Raw genomic sequence first — 15,262 nt, forward strand, 5'->3', positions numbered from 1 at the left:
AAAAAAAAAAAAAGGGGGTGTAAGGGATGGAGAGTTGAGGCATGTGTGCATTTTCAGGATGGGTGAAGTTGTGTGATATCTGCGCACTAAAGAATAGTGCCCACAGAGGAGGAGTAATTGAATCCAGAGATGGGACCATAACAGGGGCAGAGCGCCAATCCTGGACAGAAAAAGAGAGACGTCCTGCTTTAATAATGAGTGGAAGTCACTTCCACTCAGTAGAGACAGGAATATAGCTAAATTTTGTAGGCAGTGGAGGGGGAGTTAGTGGATGGAGTTCAGGCTCGATGGGCCTATTTTCTCTGCAAAGAAGAAAGCAGGAGGTTTAGGAAGCTCTAGGGAAAGGGCATGAAGAGTATTGAATAGTATCAAAGGTTTGCAGTAGCTACTCTTGGGGATGGAATCAAGCCAGGGCTGAGTAAAGAATTTGCTTATCAGCCATGAGTGTTTGGAAGTTTAAGTCTGAAGGAGCCCTAATCTGCAAGATTTTGCGATGTTTGTTGTTGTTGTTTCCAGTACTGCATAGATGATTGAGTGTACAGGCAGACAAGATAGGTGCCTTACAAACAGTGTAAATGTCAGCTTTTTGATATATTATTCTACATTCAAGGCATGAGTAAAGTGGCCTTATTTCTAGCAAGTCAAGTGGTCAGTGATGTATGGTGAATATACGATACCAAGTCTACAAACAGCCCAGGAAAGGAAATTTTTCTTAAAGACAAAACAGACTATCCTTTCCAAGAGAATTTGCCATGTTTCAATAAAAGTATCCAGCATTCTAGTTAAGCTACGACACAATTTTGAACAACTATAAACTATTTTATAAATCCACCGTATATCTATTTTCTTTATGGGGATCCGCAGAGCACTTTTATAATTTCACTGGACACCCGTTCATGCCACTACCTTTCAGAGACCAGGGTGATTTTCTTCAAAATTTTATACATATGCTATCAAGTCAGGAGAAGGATCTTGAATGGAAAAAACTATCATCAAGATTCTGACATTTTGGGTAGAGAATTGAAATTATTTGATGCTATGAATTCTTGCTCTTTTATTCTAATAAGTTAATATGAAAATGTATGTACTATTTAAGTACAATGTCTATAAGACCCTGTGAACATTTTATTAATTAATTCATATAATAGATTACCAAGTTTAAGATCTATTTAAGATTACCAAATTTAATATTTTCATAAAAGATAAAAATTATTGAATTTTTTATACAGGGAGCAACCTATGAGGATGAAATTAAGAATATTAAACATGTTATTTCAAGAATCAATGAAATTCTGGCTCATAATTCACCAGTTTTGATTGTTCAAAGATGGATACGTGGTTTCTTAGTTAGAAAAAAAATGAGGTATGTTTTTGGATTAAACATCTGAATACTAAAATAAGAGGATAAGAAAATATGTGATAAAGTCAACTCTCCAATAATTTGCAATTTTGTATTCTTCAAAAGAATGTGGATTATTTGATCTAGTTTTTAAAAAAATGCCACAGACTCTGTAGTAATGTATAATGTTTGCATAATTCAATTTTTTTCTTTTGAATTGACCATGTAAATACAAATACAAGCCATGAACTTTATAATGAGATGCAGTCAAAATGTAAACCATGAAAGACATACATGCAGATTTTATATTCTGTTTAGTGTGAAGACAGTCTTGCAGAGACATCTACCACCACCTCTGTCCATATGACCCTTTAGTTAGTTGTCTTTTCCTCGCTCCTTGTTCCTTGCCTTTCCTCGCAGTAGGTGACCTTTGCAAATAAAGGAAACATTCCTTGCTGCAATCTCTCAACATTGTACTTGGGGAGGGAAGGCGGGACACTCCACCATCAATTTACTTGCATTAGTCAAATGAAATATCAAACATGAAAAAAGGATGAGACATTTCAGAGAGCTTATTCTCAGTTCTAAATGGTAAAGCTCAGAAGATAGAAATGAAATTTGGACCTGAAATATACAAAACATCCCAATCAATCTAGAATAGGACAATGGACATTTCCTGAAAAAGTCAGATTAGGAAGTTTCACCGAAATGCGATTCCACATTGTGTCATTGGCCTGTGGGTGCTGCATCACAGGTGGCACGATTCCTGATAGGGACAGACAAGAGGGAGGGACAGTTCGCGAAAGCTCCCATAGCACCGTGCCTGCAGCTTCTGAGGGGTCGCTCCGTGTCCTTTTCAGATCGAGGTTAATGTGTGGGAGAGCATGAGCTCATCAAAGGGGAAAAGTCAGATCATCTGGATAAAGGATGTGGAAAGGAATCAGGCCGTTGCTAACAAAGTGCATATTTACTTAAAATGCTATTTCTGCTTTATGTTTTATTTTTAAATTTAGTATGCACTTTACATAAACTAAGTTTCTAATTAAAGGCTTATTGAAGTTTGTTTAGACTTGTCTTTATGCCACTGCAATTAAGTTCTTCTCTCTTAAAAACAAAGTTCTTTCTGATACTCATGTAATGTTAGATAAAATACTTATTCATGGGAACAGTCTGGCAACTCAGCAGGTTTGAATGGGGTTTGAATGAATTTTATGATAGAGATGTCAGAGTCGTAATATATCACAGTGGTTTAAGACAAAATGATTTCAACTTTTTCTCTCTTTGAAGAAAGAAAAGCTTTAAAGCTTTGTTCCATTAGGCGCATTACTTAACTACTCTGAGCCTGAATTCCCTTATCTGTAAAATTGTAAAGAGCAGGGGCTAATAGCAGTACTTACTTCTGTTTGCTTGTGGGAATTGAGATTATGACTGTAATGCACATAGCACCTAGCAAAGGTGGATATTACATTCTTATTAGCTGTTCCTTTTAAAATATCATTATTATTATTGTTGTTCTATCGAGTGCTCTCTGTGTTATTTGACTCCATGGGAAAACTTCCTTGGCGTTCTTGCTCCTGTTCTATTACATTTTCCACGGCATGCACAGAGTAATCTTTCAAAAACATAAATCTAATCATTGTGTTCACCAACTTAATGTGCTCCAGCGATTCCCACTTGCCTAGGACAGATACTTGGGTAGAGGCAGCATATCCTTCTGTGATCACACACACATCCGTCCTGCACTGCAGTTGTCTCTGTATCTCTCATGACTCTGTCTTCTCCAAGTGTCTCTGTCTCTGGATGCACCACAAGTCTGGAAGGGACAGAGCCTGCATGTCCATTTTCCCGCTGTATCTCTAGCACATCACAGGGTGCGACACATTTGAAGTGTTCAAAACATGTTTGCTGAAGTGATGAATATGTCAGTAAATGGAGAGAGTGTGTGTTGTGGGATCAGCACGTCATTTCTGGAGTCATCTGTGGGAAGTGGAAGCAAGACTGGGAACGTGAAGGGCTTCCCTGAGAGGCGCCTGTGATTCCCACAGCCGAGGCCCAAGGGATTAGTCTTCCTGTATGTCCATGTCCAGCCACGAGAAATGTCCACCCACAACCAAATGGCACTTTGCTTGAAACTTTTCATCTAAACTCCTTGAAATATCATATATAACCTAAATTAGAAAATTAGTTTGGTTAATGCGATTATCTTTTAGAGTGGGAGTATTTCTAATATGAGTGACAGGGTATAAGGGAAGGACACTTTTATTCTTAGAGCGAGATTCTGTAACCAGATTGCCAGCTTCCTAAACCTCCATGAAGGCAGCCATATTGAAGTCATAGGAAGAATTGTTGATTGGGTCAATGGGTTGTAGAAAAGGTGAAAACGTGGAAAAGGAAATGAGAGACAAACATGTACTGAATGTTCGTAAAGCGCCATTTTAGGTCCTTTAATCCACCCTATCATTTAATACAACAGAACTTCTGAGTTTTTTTCTGTATTTTATATTTTATAGATGAAACGTTAAGAACTTAAACTTGGTGGAGAAGTTAGGATATGAATCCAATGCCAGGCAACTATTTTGTGTTGGGCATTTATGGTCAGTTATGAAAAGAGGAAGCTGTGTATGTGAAATGTGTCAGTGTCAAGTTCTTTAACATCTGCTGAAATCTGTGCACCTTATACTTTTCCAGCAACAGCTCTGGAATGGTATTTTCCAAAGAGCTCTATTCCTTTCAGTAAGGCATAGCGATTTGGAAACTGATCGGTAAACTAGATGTATTCCTTGCTCCTGTGCTGTCAATGTTCCTAGGCTATTTTAGCAAGCAGGAGTGAAGTCCTTTTCCCATCATGGTTTTGTATTGATACCTCTATGCCAATCCAACACAGAAGGTCTCTCACTGCTTTCATTGAACATTGTGTTTCCCGTCTACCATATCTACAGTATCAACCGTGGGAATTTTGGTTACTGACATTTTTTACAAATTTTACTCACTAGCATAATCCTACAAAATAGCTTCAGAATTGCTATGTACATACTCCTATCAACAACATATTTAATAAAATTCAAGATTTGTTGCAGGGTTGTTTTGTTGTTAGGCTGGAGATATATAAATACTTTGTTGAATGGTATTTATTGTAGTGACATTAGCCTTTTGTCTAATGATTTTCCTTTCAATGAAATTTTTATTCGAATATATTTCTCTTGGAGCACTTTCTGTTGTGTCAGTTTGTGACAATGCTCTTCCTAGGGTCGCCTTTGTATCGAAAGTAGGTTTTAAAATCCTGGTTCTTCTTCTGAGTTCCTTCACTGTGTTTCTAAGTGGGTCTGATTCTACTTTATGCTCCTCTCATAAGCCCAGGATAATTTTCTTGCTACCTTTTCATTTATTCTGAAATGTTATGTATTTTTGTTCTACCCGTTGTAGGCTTCACTTTCTGGCCTGCTCTTCTTGTCTGTGGCGACATCATCATGCTCCTTATTCCCTTTCTCCTTTGTAACAACTCAGTCGGGGATTAGATGGCGATCCTTCTCTGTTGCCCTCCTCGTGAGATTAGTTGGGTTTTTTCTTCAACTTGAGGAAGAAATTGGTCTTACTTCAGGATTTAAAGCTGCTTCTTTTGTTGCCTTTGTGCGGTGCCCAAAGATACGGCATCTCTCTTCAGAGACCTCTGGCTCTGCTTCCTACCTCCTATTGAAGGTGAGTGTTTTTTCTCCCCTTCACTGTGACCCTGTGTCTCTCCATTTGGATCCATCCCAAGGTGCGTCTCCTCTGTGTGGGCTTTGACCTAGAGGGGAGCTTCGGCTGGTTTGTTTTCGGGGTTCTTATCCCAGAACACTGCAGCCCCTTCAGATCTTACCACAGATGACGTGCCTGTAGTCACACACAAACCCCACAGAATTTAGCTTCTGTTCTTAAATGGGCTCTCCAAGCTTTTCAGAGAGTATCTAACTTTTCATTTTGTTTCTATCCATCAAATGCCTCATGACCCCCATCTGCTTCCTCTTGCATAATTGTTAACACCACAGTGGTCCTACAGGTGCCAGTGGTTTTTCTGTGTTTATTTTACATTTTGAATTTTCTGAGGCTACCTTGTCACATACCACTGTTGCATACATTTTTTAATTTTGTCATATAGTTCCTATGTCTGTTTTTATGAAGGGATCTAGTGGGATTTAAAGATTGCATTACTGTCACAACTAACATCTCATGGTGCCCTCACAAAGAAGGTGCTTATGTGTTAAAAGCATCATTCAGCAATACTTCTGACAAACTGAATTCTGTGACTTTCACATTTTAGATGATGTTTATTAAATATATTAATTTATTAAAACATATAAGGTGCAGAAATGAAATATCCTACATCATATCATGAGAGGAATAATTAGGGGAATTTGGATATTTAAGTATCAAAGGAGTTAATTTAGGGAAATTCAAATTGTTGAATATTTTCTGTATATAGAATGGATAAGAGAATCAGATATAGAGAATGGAAGTTTCAGAAAGACAGCTTTTAGCTTATTTTTTAAGAAAAAAATTTAACTATATGATTATCTGAACTGTACAGTTGTAATCTTTTTCACAGGTAGTATTAAACTAAGAGTCATCTGAATGCTAGGTTTATAATAAACTTGGTTTAGCAGAGGCAAGGGTTTATTATATATAAGGTCTGAGATACCTAGACTCTATTTTTCAGTAAATATTATTGAAATATGTTTATATATGTAGTAGAAGACAACAGGAAAATAGTATGTGATCTTATCCAGACCAGGAGCAAGATAAGGAGGCCCATAATCTTCACTATTTTATTACATTTTTCTGAAAGCTTTCGTGCATTTAATATTTTTGAAAATAAATAATAGATTTATATATTTCAGTCATTTAATTCAGTTCTGTGTAACAGAGAACCTTCTCCCAATATCTTTGCTTAAACTAGGCAGAGGTTTTCATTTTTAAATAAGAAGAATCTGTATTTTAAGAAGTCCAGGACTGTGATTGTAAGAATTGGGGACCTAAGTTTTCTTTAATTTTTCAATCTATCTTTCTACCTTGTGTGTTTCATCTTCAAGGTCACTTGTGGTCCAACTGGCTGCCAAAGTTACAGTCATTACGTTGGATTGGATTTCATGCTGGGAGTCTGAGGCAGTACTGAATAGCAGGAAGGGCACATCTCCCTACTGAAACAGCAATTTTAGTCAGACTCATTGAGAATACTGCATTTCCCCTTTCCTATTTTTCCTTGGCCATAATTTAGTCATATGGGTTCACTGATAGCTAAGAAATAGAGTCCTTTATCTGGCTGCTTTGCCACCTGCATAAAATTTGGCTTCTGTTACCAAGGATTATAGGGAGAATTGGAATTGTATAGTGTTCAGCAGTTTCTGTCACAAAATATTTGAAAAAGCAAAACAAAATCAAAACCCAAATCACAGTTATTGCCTAGAAGATATAAATACATGTGTGAAAAAAGGAGGAAAGCTGCTATATAAAGGATCAAAGTATCTTTCTCATGAAGATAGAAAAATAGCAGAAATTATATCCTAACAAAATAAAATGAAGGACAAAGAAAAAATTGTGTCAAAATTAGTTGAAACACAAATATACAATGATCATGAGAAAAATGTACATGAAAAAATCAATATATTTAAGAATTGGCTCTTTGCAAAGAGAGAGAAATTGATAAACCTCCAGAAAGACTTATAAAAAGAAAAAATATGTAATCTACCAAGATAAATTCAAAAAGAGATTTTGCTACAGGTGTATAGACATTAAAAATAATACAATGGACAACTTTATACCAAAAAATTTGACATTTTTAAAATGTAAAATGGACAAATTTTTGAAGAAACGTAATTTTCAAGCTGACAAAAGAAGAAATAAAAATTTTGAATAGTCTTATATGCATTTGAAAAATTGAACCCATCACTGAAATCATTCACACAAAGAGACTTAGAGTCCAAATGGTTTTGCTGATGAATTAGTCTGTATAGTTAAGGAATATATGAGATCATCTCATACACATTTTCCAAAGGGTAAAAGAAAATACTTCCCATGTTGTTTTGAGCAATTAGTAAAACCTTAATGTGAAGATCTGACAAGGACATCATAAGGAAAGAAACTGCAGGTCAGTCTCATGAATACAAATGTAAATGTAAAAGTCATGAATAAAATATTAGGAAATAAGATTTACTGAGATAGAAAAAGTAATACTTCATAACCAATATGTTTATTTCAGGAATACAAGGTTGTTTTAATATTAGATTATTGATTATACTGACTAAAAAGAGTATAAAAACACACCACAGTCATTCCCCACTTTTCCCAGAACCATGCTGACTGAAAATTGTGAACCAATTGTGTCTTCACTTTGCATGATTCTATGGTAACTAAGATTTAATCTCATTTGATTTCATACCAACATGTGATAGGCAAATTTTTTTAAAGTGACCCACATTACTTTTGTTCCCTGGCATTACTTCCATGATTATAGGGCAAAATATATTCTTTTCATCTGTAATGAAGGTTTCATACTGATCAATTGACCTTATGATAGATTATCTAGGAGGTTCTAATCTAATCGACCATGAGCACTTTAAAATCAGAGTTTTAATCAGATAGTTGAACATGTGGAGATTCCTTGAGGGTGACATGCCTGGGGAGAGTCTGGAAACCCCATGCCCTTTCCCCCATATCTCACCCTGTGGATCTTTTTATCTGTATCCTTGGTAATAGCAAAACCCTGGAGGCCTGGGGACTGGCCCAGCCACACACACCCCTGTCTCAACCAGTGTATGCCACCTGGAAGCCTGAGGATCACCACACCCAGCTCACCATTTATACAACTGATGTCTGAGGACTGGCCTTCCTGGCATCCCTGTCACTAGCAAAGTCTTGCCACAGCCGCCACTAACAACTGCACTGAAGAACTTGCACACTGAAACTGATTACAGGGGGAAAAAAAAAAAAGCCAAACAAATCCTACTGTACTGCATCTCTCCAGAATCAAGATCAAAGCACCCTACTGAACTAATACTATAAATGTAGTTATAACAAAAAGAATTTCCCTACAAAAGCCAATTCATAAAATTGGAAAATGTGACTATTACAACAGATGTACAGATATCAACATGAGGATATGAGAAACATGAAAATAGCATGGCAACATAGTGTCTCCAAAGAAATACAATAATTATTTAGAGCCAGATCCCTTAAAAAAAAAAAATCTAAGAAATGAATGACAAATTTTAAAGTGACATCAAAGAAACTCAGTGAGATACAAGAGAACACAGATAAACAATACAAAAAAATCAGAAAAACAACTTGTCATCTGAATGAAAAGCTCAACAAAGATAAACATAGAAAAGAACCAAACAGAAACCCTGAAACTGAAGAATTCAATGAATGAAATAAAAAAATCAATCAAGAGTTTCAACAATAGACTAGATAAGGCAGAAGAAGAAAAAAGTTTGAACTTAAAGACAGGACTTTCAAAAACTCAGTAGAAAAAAAAATACCGAAAGGATAAAAGTGAATGATAAAATCCTATGTGACATATGGGGCACTATAAAGTGACCAAATATTCCAAGTTCAGGAGCTACAGAAGGAGAAAAGATAGACAAAGGTATAGAAAACCTCCTTAATAATAGTTGAACACTACCTTAGCCTTGTAAGGCATATAGGAATCCAGATACAGGCAGCTCAATAATCCCCACATGGATTCAGTCCGAAAAGGTCTTGTCCATGATGCATTCTAGTCAAACTGACAAAAGTCAAAGAAAAAGAAGGAATTGTAAGAACAACAAAAGAAAAGCATCAAGTCATATATAATGGAAATCTACTCAGACTAACAATGATTTCTCAGCTGAATCCTTATAGGCAGGGAGAACATATACTATGTGATGACATATTTCAATTGCTGAGAGGAAAACAAACAACCAAACAAACAAGTATACAAAAAACTTCAGCAAGGATACTATACCCAGCAAAGCTACCCTTCAAAAATTAAGGATAAATCAAGTCTTTCCAGACAAACACACACTGAAGGAATTCACCACTACTACATTGGCCCTACAAGAGATGATTCACGGAATCATATATGTGGAAGTGTAAGGATGATACTTATCATCATAAAGACACATAAAAGTATAAAACTCACTGGTAAAGGAGATACACAAATGAAGAAGAGAAAGAAGTTAAATGTTATTACTATGAAAACTCATCAAATCATAAAGGTGAACTCTACTAGGAAGAAAAGAACAAAGATTATATAAAGTAATGAGAAATCTACTAACAAAATGACAGAAGTAAGTCCTCATCTATCAGTAATAATCTTTAACGTAAATGTCTTAAGTTACCCAATTGAAAGATACAAAATGTCTCAATGGATTAAAAACCCACAGAAAACAAACAACAAACAAAAAAGACCCAACTGTAAACTGTCTATAAGAAACTCACTTTTCCTTTAAAGACATAAATAGACTGAAAGCATAAGGGTGGAAAAAATACTCTACCAAATGGAAAGCAAAAGCTCTCAGGTGTAGCTGTACTTATACCAGACAAAATAGATTTTAAGCAAAAATTAATAAATAAAAAAGAGACGAAGTTTACTATAAACTGTTAAAGTGGTCAGTTCAGTAAAAGGATATAACCACTGTAAATATTTATGCACCCAATACTGGAAGACTTAGATCTAAAAAGTAGATATATAGGAAAACTTCACTACAAGAATAGTTGGGGACTTCAACAATCCATGTTCAGCACTGGACCAGTTATCTAGACAGAAAATCAATAAAAACTTATCAAACTTATTCTGCAATATGAACAAAATAGCCTAACAAACATTTACAGAACATTTTGTCCAACAGCTACAGAATACACATTCTTCTGGTAAGCACATATAGCATTCTCCAGGACAGAACATACGTTAGGCTACAAAACAAGTCTTAACACATTTAAAAAATCATATCAAGTATATTTTCAGACCTCAACAAAATAAAACTAGCAACAAACAAGAGGAACTTTAGAAACTGTACAAATACATGGAAATTAAGGAACATGTTTCTAAGCAACCATTGGACTGAAGAAGAAACTAAGAAGAAAACCAAAAAAGTCTTGAAACAAATGAAAATAGAAACACAACTTCAAATCTATGAGATACGGCATAAGCAGTACTGAGAGGAAAGTTTATAGTAATAAATGCCTACATAAAAAAAGAAGAAAGATTTCAAATAGACAATTTAATAATATACCTCAAGGAACGATGAAAGCAAGAAAAAAACCAAACCCAATGTTAGTAGGAGGAAAAAATAATAATAATAAAGAGCACAGCAGAACAAAACAAAATAGAGAACAAAAAATAATGAAATCAATGAACTACCATGTAGACTAACCAAGCAAAAACAGGGAAGACCCTAATAAAGATAAAATCTGAAATAAACAAGAAGACATAACAATTGATGCCACAGAAATATAAAGAATTATAAGAGACTACTAGGGAAAAACTACATGCCAACAAATTAGAAAATACAGATGAACTGGACAAAATTCTGGGCACAAACAACCTGCCAAGGTTGATCTGGGAGGAATAGAAAACATGAATAGACCAAAAGTTAGTTACAAATTGAGTCAGTAGTAAAAAGTTTTCCACCAAAGAAAAGTCCAGGACTGGGTGGCTTTACTGATGATTTTTGTTTGTTTGTTTCAGTATATAAGTCTTGTACTTCTGTTGAATTTATTTTTAAGGGTTTTATTCTTTTTGCATTATAAGTAAAATTATATTATTAAATTATTTTTGAATTTTTCATTACTAATGCATATAAATGCAATTGATTATTGAATATTGATCTTGCATCCTACAAAATTGCTGAATTTGTTTATTAGTTCTAATAGTTGCTTAGGGGATTCCTTACATTTTCTATGTAGAACATCAATTAATTTTCATAGAGATAATTTTTTTCTTTAGCAATTTTTTTCTCTTAAGTGTACTGTTCAGTACCTTCAGTAAAATGTTTGGATGGAAGTGACAATAACAAATAATTTTGTCTTGTAACCTAATCCCAGGAAGAAAGCATTTGATCTTTCAACATTAAGCATGATATTAGCTATAGGTTTTTTGTAAATGCTCTTTGTCATCTTGAAGCACTTTGTCTTACTCTATATTTGCTGAATCATAAAATGTCTGTTGGAATTTATCAAATACTTTTTCTGTGTCTATTAAGATAATCATGCAGTCTTTTCATTTATTCTATTGACAAGATGTATGGCAATAATTAATTTTTGGATGTGAAATTGACTTTGTGTTCCTGCTATAAATCCAACTTGGTCATAATGCATAATACTTTACTAGATCATTGGATTATGATCAATAGTATTTTTGAGAATATTTGTGTCTATATTCACAAGGAGTATTAGTCTGTCAATCTTTTTGCTATCTGATCTTGGTATCAGGGGACTAGTGATGTCACAGAATGTGTTGGAGAAAGCTCCCTCCTCCATCCCTCCTCTTTCTGCTCCTTCTCCCTTTTATTGAATAGTTTATTTAAAAATTTGATATTGGACAACCCCCTCGGGTCCCCTCCCACTGTGGAAGCTTTTCTGTCCTCTTAATAAATCCTGCTTTAATAGATATCAATTCTCCTTTAAACATTTGGTATAATTCACCAATGAAGTCAACTATAGTTGATTGAGTTATGGCCCCGAAAACATCAAGTTTTAAACACTATAACTGATAAACGTTACTATATTTGGAAATAGGCTTTCTATAGATGCGATTAAGGATCTTGAGAGAATACTATATTACTTGGAAGTGCCCTAAAGATGATCACAAATGCCCTTACAAAAAAAAGGGTAGAGGGAGTTTACATACTCACACAGAAGAGGGGGAGATTACATATAAAAAGAAACAGACAGGTGACGTGGTTTCAAGCATAAGAAAGCTGTTAGCTATCAGCAGCTGAAGGTCACAAGGCAGAGACTCTCAGATCCTCTGGAGAAAACATGGCCCTGCAAATGTCTTTATTTCAGCGTGATACAAGTGATATTGAGTGAATGGTCACCAAAAGTGTGAGGAAATGTATGCTGTTCTAAGCCACCAAATGTGTGATAATTGTATAGCAGTTTAGAAATTTAATACATCATCTAAGCCTGGGCTTTTATTTGTTACAATTTTAAATAATTAATTCGATTTCTTTATTTCTTAAAGGGTTGTTCAGATTTTCTGTTTCTCCTTAGGTCCATTTAAGCACTTTGTGTATTTCTAGGAATGTGTTCTTTCATCTGATTTATGGGATTTGTTTGCATATTGCTCATTGTATTCCCTTATCATCCTTCTTATTTCTATAACTTTAGCAGTAATATCCCTTCTTTCATATCTGAATCTAGTAATTTGGGGATTCTTTTTTCCTTTTTTTCTGACTTCTCTTTCTTCCTTTCCTTCTCCTGCTTCTTCTCTTTCTTTATTTTGAGCAGTCTTTCTAAATATTTGTCAATTTTTTTAGTCTTTCAAAGAACAGATTTTGATCATTCTGATTTTCTCTATTTTTATTCTCTTATTCATTTTTGCTCTAATCTTTGTAATTATTTGTCCTTTGCTTATATTGAATTTAGATTTCTATTTGACTTTTGTGTGTGTGTGTTTTAATTTTTATTTTAGAGATGGGTACAATTCAGGGTTAGGTATACAACTGGTCACTCTACAGGTAGTTTGGTAGTTTCTTTAAGGTGGAAACTTTACTAGTTTCTTAAATTCTCTTAGATTGAGAAATCTGCACTATTGCTTTGACTTGAAAGATCATTTCTAAAGCATAATCTTGCTTCTCTTACAATTTGCTTGGATCCCATGCTATCACCAGTTGTAGCTGGAAATTACCTTGTTGCTATAATAACCTCCAAGTATGCTACCAGGCAGCTATTTCCAAGGTCATGGAACAGAAAGCCTTCACAGATAGAGTAGATACTTGGATCACATGGTCTATTGAATCTACTTCAAACACACAGAAAGAAGCAAGGAACAGAGACAGAGTACACATGGAGTAAAATGACCACGCTATCTGAATCCTGTGTTTTCCAATGTTTGTTACGTCCTGTCTCTCACTGTTAAGTCAGGCTTCCCTGTTAAAGGCTGGGTTGCAAGGACCAGGACTGGGGGTGAGGGAGGACTTCAGCTGCCAAAGAGGGGCTGGAGTACAAGCAGCACACTACTGAGTGTCTCCCATTGAGCATTCTCTGCCTGATGTCCAGAATGGAAAAGCCCTCTAGGAAAGATGCAGCGATTTTGATTCAGAGAGAAGTCCAGAAGGGAGAATCAATGGAACTGCAAACAGAGCCCATCTTAAAATACAAGCCATTACACTAAGTGCTGGGATTGGGCAGAACCGAGTAACATGGTGGCTTCATGCCAGGGAGAAAGTTGTTTGTTTGTTTGAGGGGTAGTGCAGCTAAAACACAGTTTTCCTCCTAAGTATTTTAGGAAGTTGAGTGGCCAGATAAATCTAAAATGTCTCTAAACGTTGAATTTTAGGCTCTTGGGCATACTTCTTATTCTGAATTCTCACTCACAGGACATGGACTTCTGCTCAAGTAATATTTCCCAGATAAACATTTCTGCAATTGTTTACTGTAAGGAAAATGCAGTATGAAAAGGACTCCTCCAAGAGAGCCCAGAGTCACTAGCCAGGGCACTCAATCCATGGCCTGGGCTTGTTTGAAAGCCTATGTACTGTGGTCCAGTGACTACTCCCTGTTGCTCTGTAGTCATTCTGCCTCTTATTCCCATTATGTTGGATATGTAAGTTGGGGATGGATCATTCTTAAAGTATCAAGATTCGTTGGATGATAAATGACCAAAGATCTTGAACTTGGACTCAGATTCCATGTTAGAAAAGGTTTTTGGATCTCTCCTTTGGAGGAGGAGAGCGTATATTTGATCCCAGCCTTGCCAGTTTCACAGGTACAGTTCGTTCTGCATCTGAACTCCACCAACCACGGATCAAAACTATTTGAATTACGCTGTGTACATAGCCTTTTCATTGTAGTAGGTAGTATAGGTAACCCGGGCATGTTTTAAAGTGTGCAGATACTAAGCTGTTTTATATAAGGAGCTTGGGCACCCCAGATTGTTGTCTTTGCAGAAGGTTCTGGAATAAATCTCCTGTGGATACCAAGGGGAAGACAGTGATATGAATGTTGATTTTAGTGGATTGTCTCATTGTATCCCTAGCATCCATTTCACCCCTCACCACTGTGAAGAGTAGAATAAACCACTCAGATACGGAGGTGGATCCAGGTCGTTCTGAGCCAGAGTAAACGTATTCCTCTCTCCTCAAGGAATGGCAGACCTGTGCCAACAAGCTCATACCAGTGCCCTGGACACAGGGATGGAACTGGGCTTGGACTGAATGAACATGAGAGAGTAGGGCTTTTTCTCTTTCTTTTTTCTGTAACCCTATATTATCTCTTCTCTTCCTTCTGGATGATTGCTATACTCCTTTGCTCTAACATATGAGATCACGAGATTGCTCCCTGGGGGAAGAAATGGCACCTGAAAGAAGGGAGGAGAGCCATGAGAATTTCAGAAATGTGGGGGTGAGTCTCAGTCCAAATATGGCTGTAGTCTGACTCTTGGAATTTCAGCTTTGAGAGCCAACCTATTCTCATTTGTGTTTAAGCCACCTTAAGTTGGGAATTATCTCATTCTTACAACCAAATGCTAAGATTTACTAAAGGTATATTTGTTGAATTTTTTTTTTTTTTTTTTTGAGTTGGTCACCCAGACTGAGTGTAGTGGCCGCTCCTGGCCACCACAGCCTCGCCTGCTGGGCTCCAGCGATCCTTCCGCCTCAGCCTTCCGAGTAGCCGGAGTTACAGGCACGCATTACCACGCCCGGCTGATTTTTTGATTTATTGTAGAGATGAGGTCTCGCTGCCCAG

General features: G+C 36.2%; 1 protein-coding gene across 1 annotated transcript in view; it reads left to right on the top strand.

Annotated features, from left to right (window-relative positions):
• The window catches only part of LRRIQ3 (leucine rich repeats and IQ motif containing 3), a 143,970-nt gene that overhangs the window by 29,064 nt on the left and 99,644 nt on the right, over positions 1-15,262 (top strand). Inside the window, exon 4 of the mRNA XM_021712038.1 lies at positions 1,230-1,363. Coding sequence (XP_021567713.1) covers positions 1,230-1,363 — 134 coding nt within the window. The remainder of the gene's footprint in view (positions 1-1,229; positions 1,364-15,262) is intronic.

The sequence above is a fragment of the Carlito syrichta genome, unplaced genomic scaffold (genome assembly GCF_000164805.1).
Source record: "Carlito syrichta isolate Samal-C Ts95f unplaced genomic scaffold, Tarsius_syrichta-2.0.1 Scaffold303030, whole genome shotgun sequence".
Lineage (NCBI taxonomy): Eukaryota > Metazoa > Chordata > Mammalia > Primates > Tarsiidae > Carlito > Carlito syrichta.